Source organism: Lampetra planeri, chromosome 64 (genome assembly GCF_965212315.1).
Source record: "Lampetra planeri chromosome 64, kcLamPlan1.2.h2, whole genome shotgun sequence".
NCBI lineage: Eukaryota > Metazoa > Chordata > Hyperoartia > Petromyzontiformes > Petromyzontidae > Lampetra > Lampetra planeri.
This window is the reverse complement of record NC_136170.1, coordinates 1,361,654-1,374,546: the sequence shown is the minus strand read 5'-3', so window position 1 is coordinate 1,374,546 and position 12,893 is coordinate 1,361,654. Positions and strand designations below refer to the sequence as shown.

Below are 12,893 nucleotides of genomic sequence, written 5' to 3'. Positions count from 1 at the left end.
ATATACTTTATAATAAATGTTTTCTCCTACAATATCAGAGTGCAGCGCCACATTAAATACGCACTACAATGACAATAGTTTAAAGTGACACCCACCCCCCCCCCCCAAATTAAAATATGTTCAAAATGTCCCTCCCAATATATTGCTATAAAAATATTTTTAAAAATAATAATTACGATGTTATGTAAATAAAAACAATTTGCTAAACCTTGGCCACAATATCTGGACTCGTCTTCATATAACAATGCATAGATTTCTGTCCATATGATTGTGGTTATGGTTGTACTTTATGAATCCCTAATCTCTGCCATTACATACAATGAAACAAGAAAAGGTAAAAAAGTAAAAACAGAGCAATGTAATACAATACACTATTAGACATTATTGTAAAAAATAAATCTAAAGTCCATCCCATGTGTTTGTTAATTTTTTTTATATTTTAGGCAGGAAATGAGTTTTCAAATTTATATATTTTTTTCTGGGGGGGACCCCAGACCCCCTGGAAGATTTGATCCCCCCCAATGTAGACTCCATGGCAGAGGTCACAACCGGGTACCCGATACCCGGCTACCCGGCCGGGTACGGGTAGACCGTGAGTCACTGGTGAGTAACCGTTTGTCACTCATTTCCCAACGTCTTGTCTCTTCTCACAATTCAAGTTCCTAGAATCAACCCACCCGCGCCTGCAACATGGCTTCATCCCAGAGGTCGCAATCAGGTACCCGATACCCGTACCCTACCCGTACCCGGCGGGTACGGGTACCCGTTTGCGACCCTGGTGCGGTCGGGTACGGGTAAGGAATCAAAACCCGTTTGCGAGCTCTGCTCCATGGCTCCGGCCTTGATACATACAGCAGGCGTCAGGGTCGAGATGGAACCTACGCCCTCTTGTATGCCATGCGAAGGAGATAACATCGCATAGCCACCGCTGCGCCCCCCATGGTACAGTACACAATCGGTGCCACCCACAAAACACAAAGACCCCCCCCCCCCCCGTCTAGCCTTCAAAAGATTGCCGGGGGCAAGTGCTGTTAGATACCACCTATTGAGTCCGGCACGGCACATCGATGGGCGTAGTTGCTCAACACCACGCACCGGTCGCCTTTGTCTCCCCCAGCGCCACGTGCCCACGTGCCCGGGGTTGGTGCGCCACTGTACCTGCGCACGTGGTGGCCACATGCGGGTACAGTGGCGCACGTGGTCACGTGCGCGGGTACAGTGGCGCACGTGTGATCAGGGTACGTACAGTCACGCGCGCCCGCTCTGTAAACACGCCGCAGTTTGCGAGCGCCTATTGACGCCGCCGCCGCTGCTGCTACATGGCCCCGGGTTTCACGTGTGCCCACCACCGCTGTTGTGTCGAGGGCTGCGTTTCTGCGACTGCCGGCTTTGAATGGGTGTCTACTGCGCGAGTAATGTTTGGGCGGAGCGGTTAGCCACGCGAGTTTTTTTTTAAAGTGGCGATCAACACTCTAACACTCGTCTGCTGATGGACGCTGCTCACGTTAGCTGCGGCGCACAATTTACAATAATGCAGCACGCCCGTCGACAGCACTGTGGCCTTAAGAGAGAAATAATATATAATAGACGTTTCGGGCAATGACCCTTCGCCTATAGGCACACAGAGAGATGCGAGATGGATACTGAACTTTACACCAATGGGACCCTGAATTGTATATATTTTTTTATCTTTCCTGCAAATCAGTTTTTTTTTTAATAGGCAAAGCATAAAGTATATTCTTGGTAATTTCGGTAAAGTCACGTAGAAGGGAAATAAAATAATATAAATATCAAACAATAAAAATCTAAATTTAAAGCATAAAGTAGTTACACTATTAGGTGTTGAGTAACAGACTTTTCGATAATGTTGGGGTCTTTGGCAATTGTGCTTGTGCAACATTGCCAGCAGTGTCAGATAATTTGTGTATTGCAGGTACCAAACATCATTTGATTTGACCACCGGATATGTTCCCGACTATTAGACGCTTCAGAAAGTAAGACGGACCCTAAAAACCCGTGCCGCGTGTCAGTAGCATCAATGCCGTCATAATATATATTGGTGGGATCCCCAATATATATTATCCCCCAATATTCAAATATGCTCAAAATGTCCCCCCCCCCCCCCCCAATATATTGCTATAAAATAGATTTTCTGTTTATATGATTGTGGTTATGGTTGTACTTTATGAATCCCTAATCTCTGGCATTACATACAATGAAACAAGGAAAGGTAAAACAATAAAAACAGCAATGTAATACAATACACTATTAGACATTATTGTAAAAAAAACGTGATAATGTTTATGTTTTATTTTTATTATTTCCCTTCTACGTGACTTTACCGAAAGAGCCAAGAATATGAACCCCACCTAGTTATTAACTTATTTTTCAGAAGCGACCTGGTCTTCACAAACGATAGCTCAAACAAAAGTGGCCCCATCATTTGGACCACGGGGAGAGTGAGACACAAACTCAAAACATACAGCAGCAGGCGTTTGGGTCGGGATCGAACCCACGACCTCCTGTATACCAGGCGAGGTAGTTCACATCTCCTAGCCACCGTGATGATGATGATGAGAGAAACACGCAAACTCCAAATATACAGCAGCAGGCGTCAGGGTCGGGATCGAACCCACGACCTCCTGTAGACCAGGCGAGGTAGTTCACATCTCCGAGCCACCGTGATGATGATGAGAGAGAGAGAGAAACACGCAAACTCCAAATATACAGCAGTAGCAGGCGTCAGGGTCGTGATCGAACCCACGAATCTCCTGCACGGCAGGCGAGGTAGTCAACATCTCACAACACCGTGGCACCCCTTTAATAAATAAAAAGTGCATACGTTCAAATTGCATCATATATATTTAATAATTACATTTCATACAAGATGCAGCAACAACATTTGCTTTCAAATGCACAGGTAAGGGGCGTATTATAGTCCTGAGAATCATGGGTGGAAAAAACCCGATTTTTCCAGCGGCAGGCATCGGGTTTTTTCTTTAATACAATTAAACCCGATTTCAGGGAATTAAAACCTGGTTTAATGAATACGAAACTCTGATAGGCTTAGGCTGCTTCCTCGTCGGTGCTGCTATCGTACATGCGGCGGCCAGGTTGGTCTTGATGAACACGAGCTTCTCCTCCACAATCGTGGGCGCTAGTGAGTTCCTGAGCTTGGAACGGATGAAGCCCATCGTTGAGAAGTTGGCGAAGTGCGGTTCTGCAATTAGAACCAATTAAACCGGATTTCTCCCAATCTCAGATGATCGGGTTTAATATAAAAAGACAATTAAACCCCATTTGTAAAAAACCCGACTGTGCCACCCTTAAATGTCGATTTAAAGCTTTCGTGACTGCAGGGATTCATCTTCTTGGTTCTTTCGGTAAAGTCACGTAGAAGGGAAGTAATAAAATAATAAAAATCAAACATAATAAAATATTATTGTTATATAATATTATTATAATAAAATATTATTGTTTGATTTTTATTATTTTATTATTTCCCTTCTACGTGACTTTACCGAAAGAACCAAGAAGATGTGCCACCCTTGCTGAGAATACGGTTTGGCACAAACGCTCCCTCGCTAGAGGTCCCTTCCCAGTGACCCTTCACAAACGTTGCCCCAACGTTGTGGCAACGTTGGCCCAACGCTTGTGAAGGCGCCAACGTTGAACGAACGTTGAAACGTTGGTCAATGAACCGTTGGGCCAGAGTTTGGAACGTTGACTGAATTGTCCCACTTTACCCGGTTCAGATGGGGTCTTCATCGTCATTTGCAGATTTCAATACAGTAATCACCAAACGCCCGATTTGCTCATCCAGTGCTTAATTATTCACCTGTCTCCGTCACTGATTGGTGTCTGGAGCGTGGGCAATCACCCATTTGTTTGCACGCGACCTCGATAATCTTGCCTGAATGTTGTCCTTTCTGATCATGGTTTTAATTAACTCTGCCCTATCACCCGATCCATTCACTATCAAAACTCTTTTCCACCCTAGTTTTTCCGACCATTGTATGTGCCGTGAACAAGGGCAATTGCCCGGAACCTCTCCCATCTTATATATTTAACTTTTAAGGCCATATCGTTTTTTGTTTATTAAACAAATTTGTTGTGTTTTTGTTTTGTTAATATGTGTGCGCTTGCACACAACGGCCAACGCCGCAGCAGTAGAAGCGTCAGTAGTAAATTTGTTTAACATTGACTACAATATAAGTACGTACGTTTTTAAAATGTACGCTTTCGCGACCAATATTCATAATATAGGTTTTTTTGTAGTTAGATCTCATAAATATAAATATGTCTTTAAACCCGACACCACCCAGTGCAGCCAATTAGTAAGGATTGTCACGTGAACAGAACGTGCCAATTCGTTATGAGTACAGCACACCGGTGTGTTGGAGAGCAAATCCACAACATTTACTATCCGCATGTACAATAACATTTACAATAAGTAAGTACGTTGAACTTCCTTTGCACCGTACGTAGCCAATCGTCCCATTTACTGGGAATTAAATAAAACAATTTCGAACAATAAAATATCGTAAATTCTAGTAGCCGTTTCTCAATCCACTGCTGGATGGATGCCTCCCCCAGGCCATGCCAGCAGAGGTCGCAAATGGGTTTTGATTCCTTACCCGTACCTGTACCCGGCCGCACCAAGGTCGCAAATGGGTACCCGTACCCGTACCCAGCCGGGTACGGGTACCCGTTCCCTACCCGTACCCGTACCCTACCCGAAATGAGTGACAAACGGTTACTCATTAGTGACTCACGGCCTACCCGTACCCGGCCGCACCAGGGTCGCAAACGGCTACCCGTACCCGTACCCGGCCGGGTACAGGTAGCCGGGTATCAAGTAGGGTACGGGTATCGGGTACCTGGTTGCGACCTCTGCATGCCAGTCATGGCGTGTGTTTGACCGTACTTCACGCTGGTCAAAACAGGCCAGTGAAGGGGTGGGTGAGGTGCAGTCAACCGGGACCGGTTTGGATGTGACCACTTATGTTGGCCGCAGCCCGAAATGAAATGCACACAGCAACATTTGTGCCAGGCTCGGTGCACTTGAGGCCACGTGAAGTATTGAAGGATTGCTGGCAGGAAGTCATGGGACAGACCCAAGTGCCATGGGTTGATTGACTGAGATGACTGGCACATGCACCACCTGTGACCCTCTACTGTGCCAACTTTCTGTGTTTTAGCCGCCCGGTGCTCCGCTCATTGTTGTGAGCGTCGCTCCTCTGCCCTCCGCTGTTGTTGAAGGGCGACTGCCTCCAACTCACGAGCCTCCTCCACAGAGACCGATCTTGACACCGCTGGTTCCGGTCTTCAGCAAGTCCACTCAGCTCCACATCCTCCTGTACCGCATCAGTCCATCTCTTCTTCAGGCCATGCCGTACCTATTTAGCCCCCTCTATCCGGCCAAACAGAAGCTGCTTGGGCATGCGTTGGTTGGGCATGCTGGCTTCGTGACCTATACAGCATATACAAAGACAAAGATTCCTCGGATAGCCTTAACAGACTGTTGGGACAAATGTTTACACAACGCACCAGATACTCGCACACCCGTGTTGTTCACACGTGTGTTTTCTGCGCGCAGGCATTTCTACCTGGGCCATGCTGCCATCCCTGGGGCCCCGTTTGCTGGCGACACGTGGACTGAGTGGCCTGCGGATGGGACCCCGTTGGTCACCGGTGGCCCAGGGCCTCCGCAGGCCCAGCGGGACACACGGCGGCACGGGGAGGCCGCAGGGAGAGGCGGCCGTGCGGGACTTCATCGAGGCCAACACGGAGGCGAGCCGCGAGCACCTGACCCCCGAGCTGACGCTGCGGCTGCTCACGCCGCGCTGCCCGCTCTGGACCGCGCGGCCCGAGACGTGGCCCTTTCCCGCCGATCCCTACTGGGCCATCTACTGGCCCGGCGGCCAGGTGCTGGCCAGGTGCGCTACTAAACTATTTTTATTTATTTTACCAGGTAAGGCCCACTGAGCTATGTTTCTCTTTTTCAGAAGCGACCTGGCTGTCACAAATGAAAGCTCAATGAAGTGGCTTGTCACGTGGACATATAGCAGCCAAGTAATCTAAACGCACGTGGAGGGAAACACCGGAGTAAAATGCACGCGACCGCGTAGTGAATATGCAAACTCGAAATATACAGGTGTCAGGGTAGGGATAAAGCCCACTACCTCCTGCATACCAGGCGAGGATGTTAACATCTCGCCACTACGGTGCCCACAGCGGTAATTGCCGTGCATCCAGCTGACGACTCATTATTGCCGGCTCGGATCAAAGAAATACAAGTGTAAACGTGGAACGATATTTCGCGTAGGCTTTTCCACGGTTGTGCTGCGTGGCGTACAGGTGTGGTTTTTCAGGTTGTGCCACCCCGCGTGTTGTTTCCGCGGGATGTCCGACGTTTTGTTGCACGTGCCTCGGAGCTTTTCTTCAGGCTCTGAAATTCGCAATTCCGGTTGCTGAACAAAAGCTCCCAGCATTGAAATTTTAACTTCCCTTCCTGGATTCAATTTTAAATAATAAGGAATAATAAGTAAACAATAATCGCCCAGCACGTGGCATCGAAACGTCGGACATCGTGCCAAACCACGTGCTGTACAACGCCGCAAAAGCCTTCGCGGCGGCCGTTGGCTTTTACCGTTCATAAATATGTAATAAAGCTCGTTGAGACGACTTCTGGAATCCGTCTTTTATTCAACTTATGTTACAGTTACTTCACGCTGCTGATAGGCAGCGTGAGAGGGACAGATAGAAAAAGAGACGCACTGCCACGTAGCAACTCGGAGCCCCGCTCCCGCGTGGCCCCCTTCCTCTGTTCGTTCCCGTTCTGACCACATGTCGTTCGTCTCCACCTCTATTTAATACCAGGGTCACGTGGTACATTTCCGCCAATCCTCGTTAGCCTGCATGGAATCTTCCAGGCTCCCTCGTCAGCTCCCGGGACCACGCCCCTGACTCATCTCCCCATTGGCTGTGGCCAAAGCCAGCAGAACCAATCCTCATAGCTGTCATCTTTCCATCACGTCAGGGCCACGCCCCCAGGCTTTCCCCCATTGGCTGTAAACCAGGACCGGCAGAGCCAATCACCATGACGAGTTGTGATACGTCAGTGAGCCGGATATATCTTCATATTACAAATATTTCACGTTTACGCTTCGGCTTGAAATGACTTGGTGGAGAAAGAGCTCTGGTCGCCGGGTTGTCGTTATCGTCGTCGTCAATGTGTCGGTCTCCAGGTTCCTCCTGGACCAGCCGGACGTGGTGGCTGGCCGGGCCGTGCTGGACCTGGGCAGCGGCTGTGGGGCCGCGGCGATCGCGGCCGTCAAGGCGGGGGCCTCGATCGTGGTGGCAAATGACATCGACCCCGGTTCGTTGGCTCCGCTACACAAACCGCTGTCTGCCCCTGGCACATTCAGAAACACCCGTTTAGATTCGTTTGGATGCTTTTGCTGCTGTAAATTTCCGCATGATAAGCCACTTTTGTTGAGCTAACATTTGTGGCCAGGTCGCTTCTGAAAAAATCAGTTAAGAGCTCAATTGGCTTTACCTGGTAAGAAAACAAATTGTGTAATTTTTTAAAAATATTTTTAAAAGTGATTTGTTTACTTTTCCTATATTTTTGCACACCTTTCGTGTGTTTTTTTTACTTGTTGCTGTAACGTTCTGACCCTGTGGCCCTACTGGACATCTGTGAAAAAGAGCTTTATATCTCATCGGATTCCCCCAGTATAAATACGTATACTGATTGTGATTCCAACTCGACGCTTCCTCCCCACCAGGGGCTCGCAACTCCTTCACACAGAAGTGAGGGAAACCCTCTCCTTTTACTGGGATCGAACCGGCGACCTCCGGATGTCAAGCCCAGTGTGCTGACCACTAACAACCACAATTGTGGCAGCATCCCCAATGTGTGTAGTTATACTGGTAGGAACCTCCTGGTTACACCAGCCCACAGGGGATTATTGTGTTCGTCCGTCCGTCGTGCATCCAAAAATGGGAGGGGTGGGGTTGGGTGGAGAGGGGAGGGTGGGGAGGGGCTGGGTGGGGGGTGGGAGGGGTGGGGCTGGGTGGGGAGGGGCTGGGTGGGGGGTGGGAGGGGTGGGGCTGGGTGGGGAGGGGCTGGTCACCCCGTGGTGCCCTTATAAAACTCAACGTTTAACCTACTCACGCCGGCTTGTGCCCGCCCTCACAGTCGGCCACATTTGCGGAACATACCACGCCACCGTTGACCCTTGCCATTGACCGAGCAACCCAACGTTCCTACCAGCTCCCTCCGCAGGAATGTGTTTATTACTACTACTACCAGAGGTGGGACAAAGTCATTGTTATGCAAGTCCAAGTCGAGTCGCAAGTCATCAAATTCATGACTCGAGTCTGACTCGAGTCCAAGTCACATGACTCGAGTCCACACCTCTGACTACTACTACCAGTATTCTTGTTGCCGGCCTGTACGCACTCTTCCGCCATACGATGAGTTTCTCACAATCTCCAGTGAGAATGGAGACCCGGCTCCTTTCTCAACCTGTCACGGCTCGCGCTCTGCTGCTAGAGGTCGTGGGAAGTCCGCGGCGTAATTCACGTCGATTTCCTTGCACGTGGCAAAGTAATGCACCGTGTGATGTGCAAACAGCTTAGTCCATGAGCCCAGAGCAGTTATCTCACTGTCCAGTACCACCTGATGTCGCATGGAGCTTTTGCGGTCCACATTTCTGTCTGTGGCCAATAGCAGTGCATTGTGTGAGAACAATGTTAAATGAGTGGGGTTATCAAGCAATTCACTCTTAATTCTAGATTTGAAGCTTTCGTGACTGCAAGGATTCATACTCTTAGGTTTTTTTCGGTAAAGTCACGTGACTTTACCGAAAAAAATCTAAGAGTACAATTCACTCTTCTTCGCCGTTATAAAGAAATCGGAACGCGTGACGTTTTGCTTCCGGAGGTGGTAACGGTATCTGCCCTCTCGTCCATGGACGGAACAAAGTGCCGAGTTTGCTGTCAATGCTTGCCACGTGATTGTACGATGTCGTTTGCTCTCTAGTGGACAATGTGGCAACTGCAGCTCTTGCGGAGATGAGAATGGGAAGTGCTTAACCACTCACATCGGTTCGGACCACTTAAGCAGATTGTGTGTACGTGCGTATGTAGGGGGCACAGGTGGTTTCAGTTCCATTTATTAGGATTTACCCTGTGAGCCATTCGGCTCTTGATTTGGGTTCAACCGCAACAAACAATAAAATTACAAGATACACCTAAAATTAATTGTACACAAATCTAAAAATCACAAAAAAGTGCAAAAAATTCCTTTTAGATGCATCGGCCAGCCATCTCAGTCAACCCATGGCACCTAGGACCGTCCCGTGACCTCCTGCCAGTGGGTGCTCGACTCTTCGCGTTGCTTTAACGTGCACATAGCCTGGCACAAGCGCCGAGGTGAGGTCACCACCACTTAGTGGAGAATGGCGGTTGTTGTTGTGCGTGTGTGCACGTTTGTGTACACGCGTGCATAGCGGAGAGCGCGCTGCACTACAAACCGGGCGACCCGAGTTCGATTCCCACCCACGGCCAAATGAGTACCTGGTGTGATGTGTAAACATTGCCACTGGGGAGACAAAGGCGGCCGGGCGTGGTGTTGGCCACCCGCCTCCTCATGTGCTATGCCCGGCCTTTATAGGTGCTTATTCTTAGGTTTTTTTCGGTAAAGTCACGTAGATAAAAATTAAAATTAATAAAAGTAAAATAAAAATAATTTTTATCTACGTGACTTTACCAAAAAAAACCTAAGAATATGAATCCTTGCAGTCACGAAAGCTTCAAATCTAGAATTTATAGGTGCTACTCGCTAACAGTACTTGCCCCAACAGCCTGTTGAGACGATACGAGGGATCTTTGTGTCCGCGCGCGTCCCACAGTGGCAGCCGTCGCCATCTCCCTGAACGCGGAGCTGAACGGCATGCGCGCAGACTCCCTGCACATCGACGTGCGCGACCTCCTCTCCCCGCACCGCGCTCCGTCTCCCCCGTGGGACGTCCTCCTCCTGGGCGACATGTTCTACGACGGCACCACCGTCCACTCGCTCCTGCGCTGGCTCGAGACCTCGCTGGCGCAGCAGCGGCGGCGGCGGGGGCAGGAGACGGAGCCCCCGGCTCCGACGGTGCTTGTGGGAGACCCCGGGCGGCCGGTGTTTTTGGAGCGATACGAGGCGTGGCTCGGAGCGCGGGCGGCGGCGACGGCGCCGGTTCTCCGCGAGCTGGCACGCTACGAGCTTCCCGAGAGCGCCCGCAGAGACAACAGCGGGCTCAGCGACGGCGCCGTGTGGACGCTGCACCTCTGACAGTTGACCCCGTGGTCAGTCTTTTTTGAGTCCGAGGCTCAACGGGGACAGGTGCTGAGCTGGCCAGCTCCTTAGCGCAAAATCGCCCTCGCGTGATCAAGTTCAAGTTCATTTATTAAGTATAGCCCTGTGAGCCATTCGGCTCTTGAATCGGGTGCAACCGCAACAAACAAAAAACAAAAAACAAAAACACGAACAAAAAACATCTTAAAGTGAATATGTGACTAAGTGCAAACAGAAATCCAAGACAAGACAGCAAAACATTGCAAAATCAAATCACCGTACACCAACGCTGTGTGCAAAAATCCCAGTGGGATGCAAGTCAAACAACAACAACAACAACCACAAGACAACTTAGATTAAGGCCATCAGTCTAACTCTGTACTACAACAAACAAACATGGCTAAACCAATGTAACCAATATCAAAGGCTGCTGAGAAGAACGCGAATCTGCAGGGCTGATATACAAGCGGATGACACGTTATTCCCTACATGTCACTGAACACCGTGAAGGAGAAGTGATTTAATATTAACGAAGCATTCACTGCGCGGTGTGAAATCATTGTGGCTGCCCACCGTGCTATTGATAAGGAATGCGATGTATGTTTCGTCAAGAGCGCCCCTCTAGCTCTTGAGACAACTCAGTGGCAGTGTTCATGCTGCCTGTGCTGTAAGGAAGGAAAATAATGGATTTGTCGGACACGCAGTGAAAATTTTCGATTCACGCTAAAAGGTCAGAAGGGCAAAGTCCGTGTTTTTTTCCGATGTTTTTGTTGATAAACTATTTACAGGAAAGAGCGACGTCAACAATTCCAAAATTGATGTTTTTTATCGCACAAAATAACGAAATATCAATAACAAAATCACGAGAAATGTAATAATCTGGGGGCAGAAGGGCTGTTGTTGCAGAGTCCGCTTTTAACACAAACTTGCATTACTCTGCAGGATATATTTGTAAAAGAGAACGGTTAAACAACATTTAAGGCTCTTGTTCCAGGTTCAATACTCCACCGACAGCTATACTCCAACTATTTTCAAGAATGTGAACTTTAAACAATGTATATTCACCTATCAACGGCGTCTGAAGAGGGATCTGGTGACCATGTACATGCTTTATCATTAAACAATTTTAAAATATTTTCGCCTGAAGCTGGTTGTAATTACTGGCGAAACGTCGTACTCAGATTGTAAATGTTGTGGATTTGCTCTCCAACACACAACCGGTGTGCTGTACTAGTGACGAATTGGCTACATTCTGTTTATTTACAAATTGGCTGTGTTGGGCGGTGGCGGGTTTCACGACACATTTATATATTTACACGATCTAACCCAACAAAACCTATATCATGGATATTGCCTCCTACGTAAGAGTCGCGTGGGGCGGTTTTGACCATACTTCATCATCAGTGTGGGTTGACAAAGTTGTGTGGGGGGGGGGGGGGAAGAGCAGAGACATGAACGTCGGCATAGAAGTATGGTACAACCATGGATATTGCTGCACTACACTGCTGCCGAGAATCGACCCCTACAGCCTATAACACCTGGTGTGCACGGTGGTTGCACCATCCAAGAATTGTCCCGGCTCTTAGCTGGAGCATTCTAAATGTGGTTTTGGTTATAGGGGCCGTCCATAAATGACGTCACGCCATTTTGGACGATTTTTGACCCCCCCCCCCTTCGTCACACAAAAAGTCAGACCCCCCCACTCAAATATGACGTCACAAAGCTCTGCCCCCCCCCCCCCAAAATAGAAAACATGCTTCAAATCGCTTTAAACTAGAGAAAACATTTATTAGAAAGTCTATTTAATTAAGTAGAACGTGTTGTCTATATTTATTGAAAGTTGCGCATTTTGATGTGACGTCACATTTCTCAAACCCCCCCCCCCTCGTCACACATCGTCACAAATGTCTGACCCCCCCCCCCCTAGGTGCGTGACGTCATTTATGGACGGTCCCATAGGCGTATTTTGGTTTAAGGCAAATTAAAATTACGCGACATATCAAATCGATCATTTATTGGTATTCCTCCACTTAAACTATCAGTACGACAACTATTGTAATTAAATACATTTATGATTAATCGTAGATTTTTGGGTTAGGCAACTTAATATCTGGGCCCAAGTCGCATTGCGGCTTTCACAAGCGTTTAAACGAGGCAATTGTTTCACGATTGTTTGCGATGCCCGGGTAGGCGAATAAAAATGATTCACTACGTTTCGCGTGAGACTACGATCAGCACCGGACCTTAAATGTAAGTTAAATATAAAAATAAGTGATATAAAATTGTTAAAAAAATATTGTTTTGGAGGATGCGGGCATCGATCCCGCTACCTCTCGCATGCTAAGCGAGCGCTCTACCATCTGAGCTAATCCCCCACTCCGACTGCCACCTCACCGAGTACTCCTTATATAGCCGGTGCATGACGTGGCGATATTATTAAAAGTAAATATAAATCTACAGTATTGTCTACTTTTAAATTGTCAATTAACGTGTGAATTCGGTTAATTGCACTGTTTTAAAAAAAAAAAAACGTCGCTGAGGTAAA

General features: G+C 48.2%; 1 protein-coding gene and 1 non-coding gene across 2 annotated transcripts; one reads left to right on the top strand and one right to left on the bottom strand.

The window, feature by feature from the left end:
• Nucleotides 1-1,082: 1,082 nt before the first annotated feature.
• On the top strand, nucleotides 1,083-10,666 carry ETFBKMT (electron transfer flavoprotein subunit beta lysine methyltransferase). The gene is made up of 4 exons (XM_078619681.1): nucleotides 1,083-1,238; nucleotides 5,600-5,939; nucleotides 7,251-7,381; nucleotides 9,924-10,666. Exons 1-4 carry the CDS (start codon nucleotides 1,178-1,180, stop codon nucleotides 10,343-10,345), a joined length of 954 nt encoding a protein of 317 aa, XP_078475807.1. The 5' UTR covers nucleotides 1,083-1,177; the 3' UTR covers nucleotides 10,346-10,666.
• A 1,984-nt stretch (nucleotides 10,667-12,650) lies between these two features.
• TRNAA-AGC (transfer RNA alanine (anticodon AGC)) lies at nucleotides 12,651-12,723 on the bottom strand. Its single transcript has one exon. It is a non-coding gene; the product is annotated as a tRNA-Ala (tRNA).
• Between the last annotated feature and the right edge of the window lie 170 nt (nucleotides 12,724-12,893).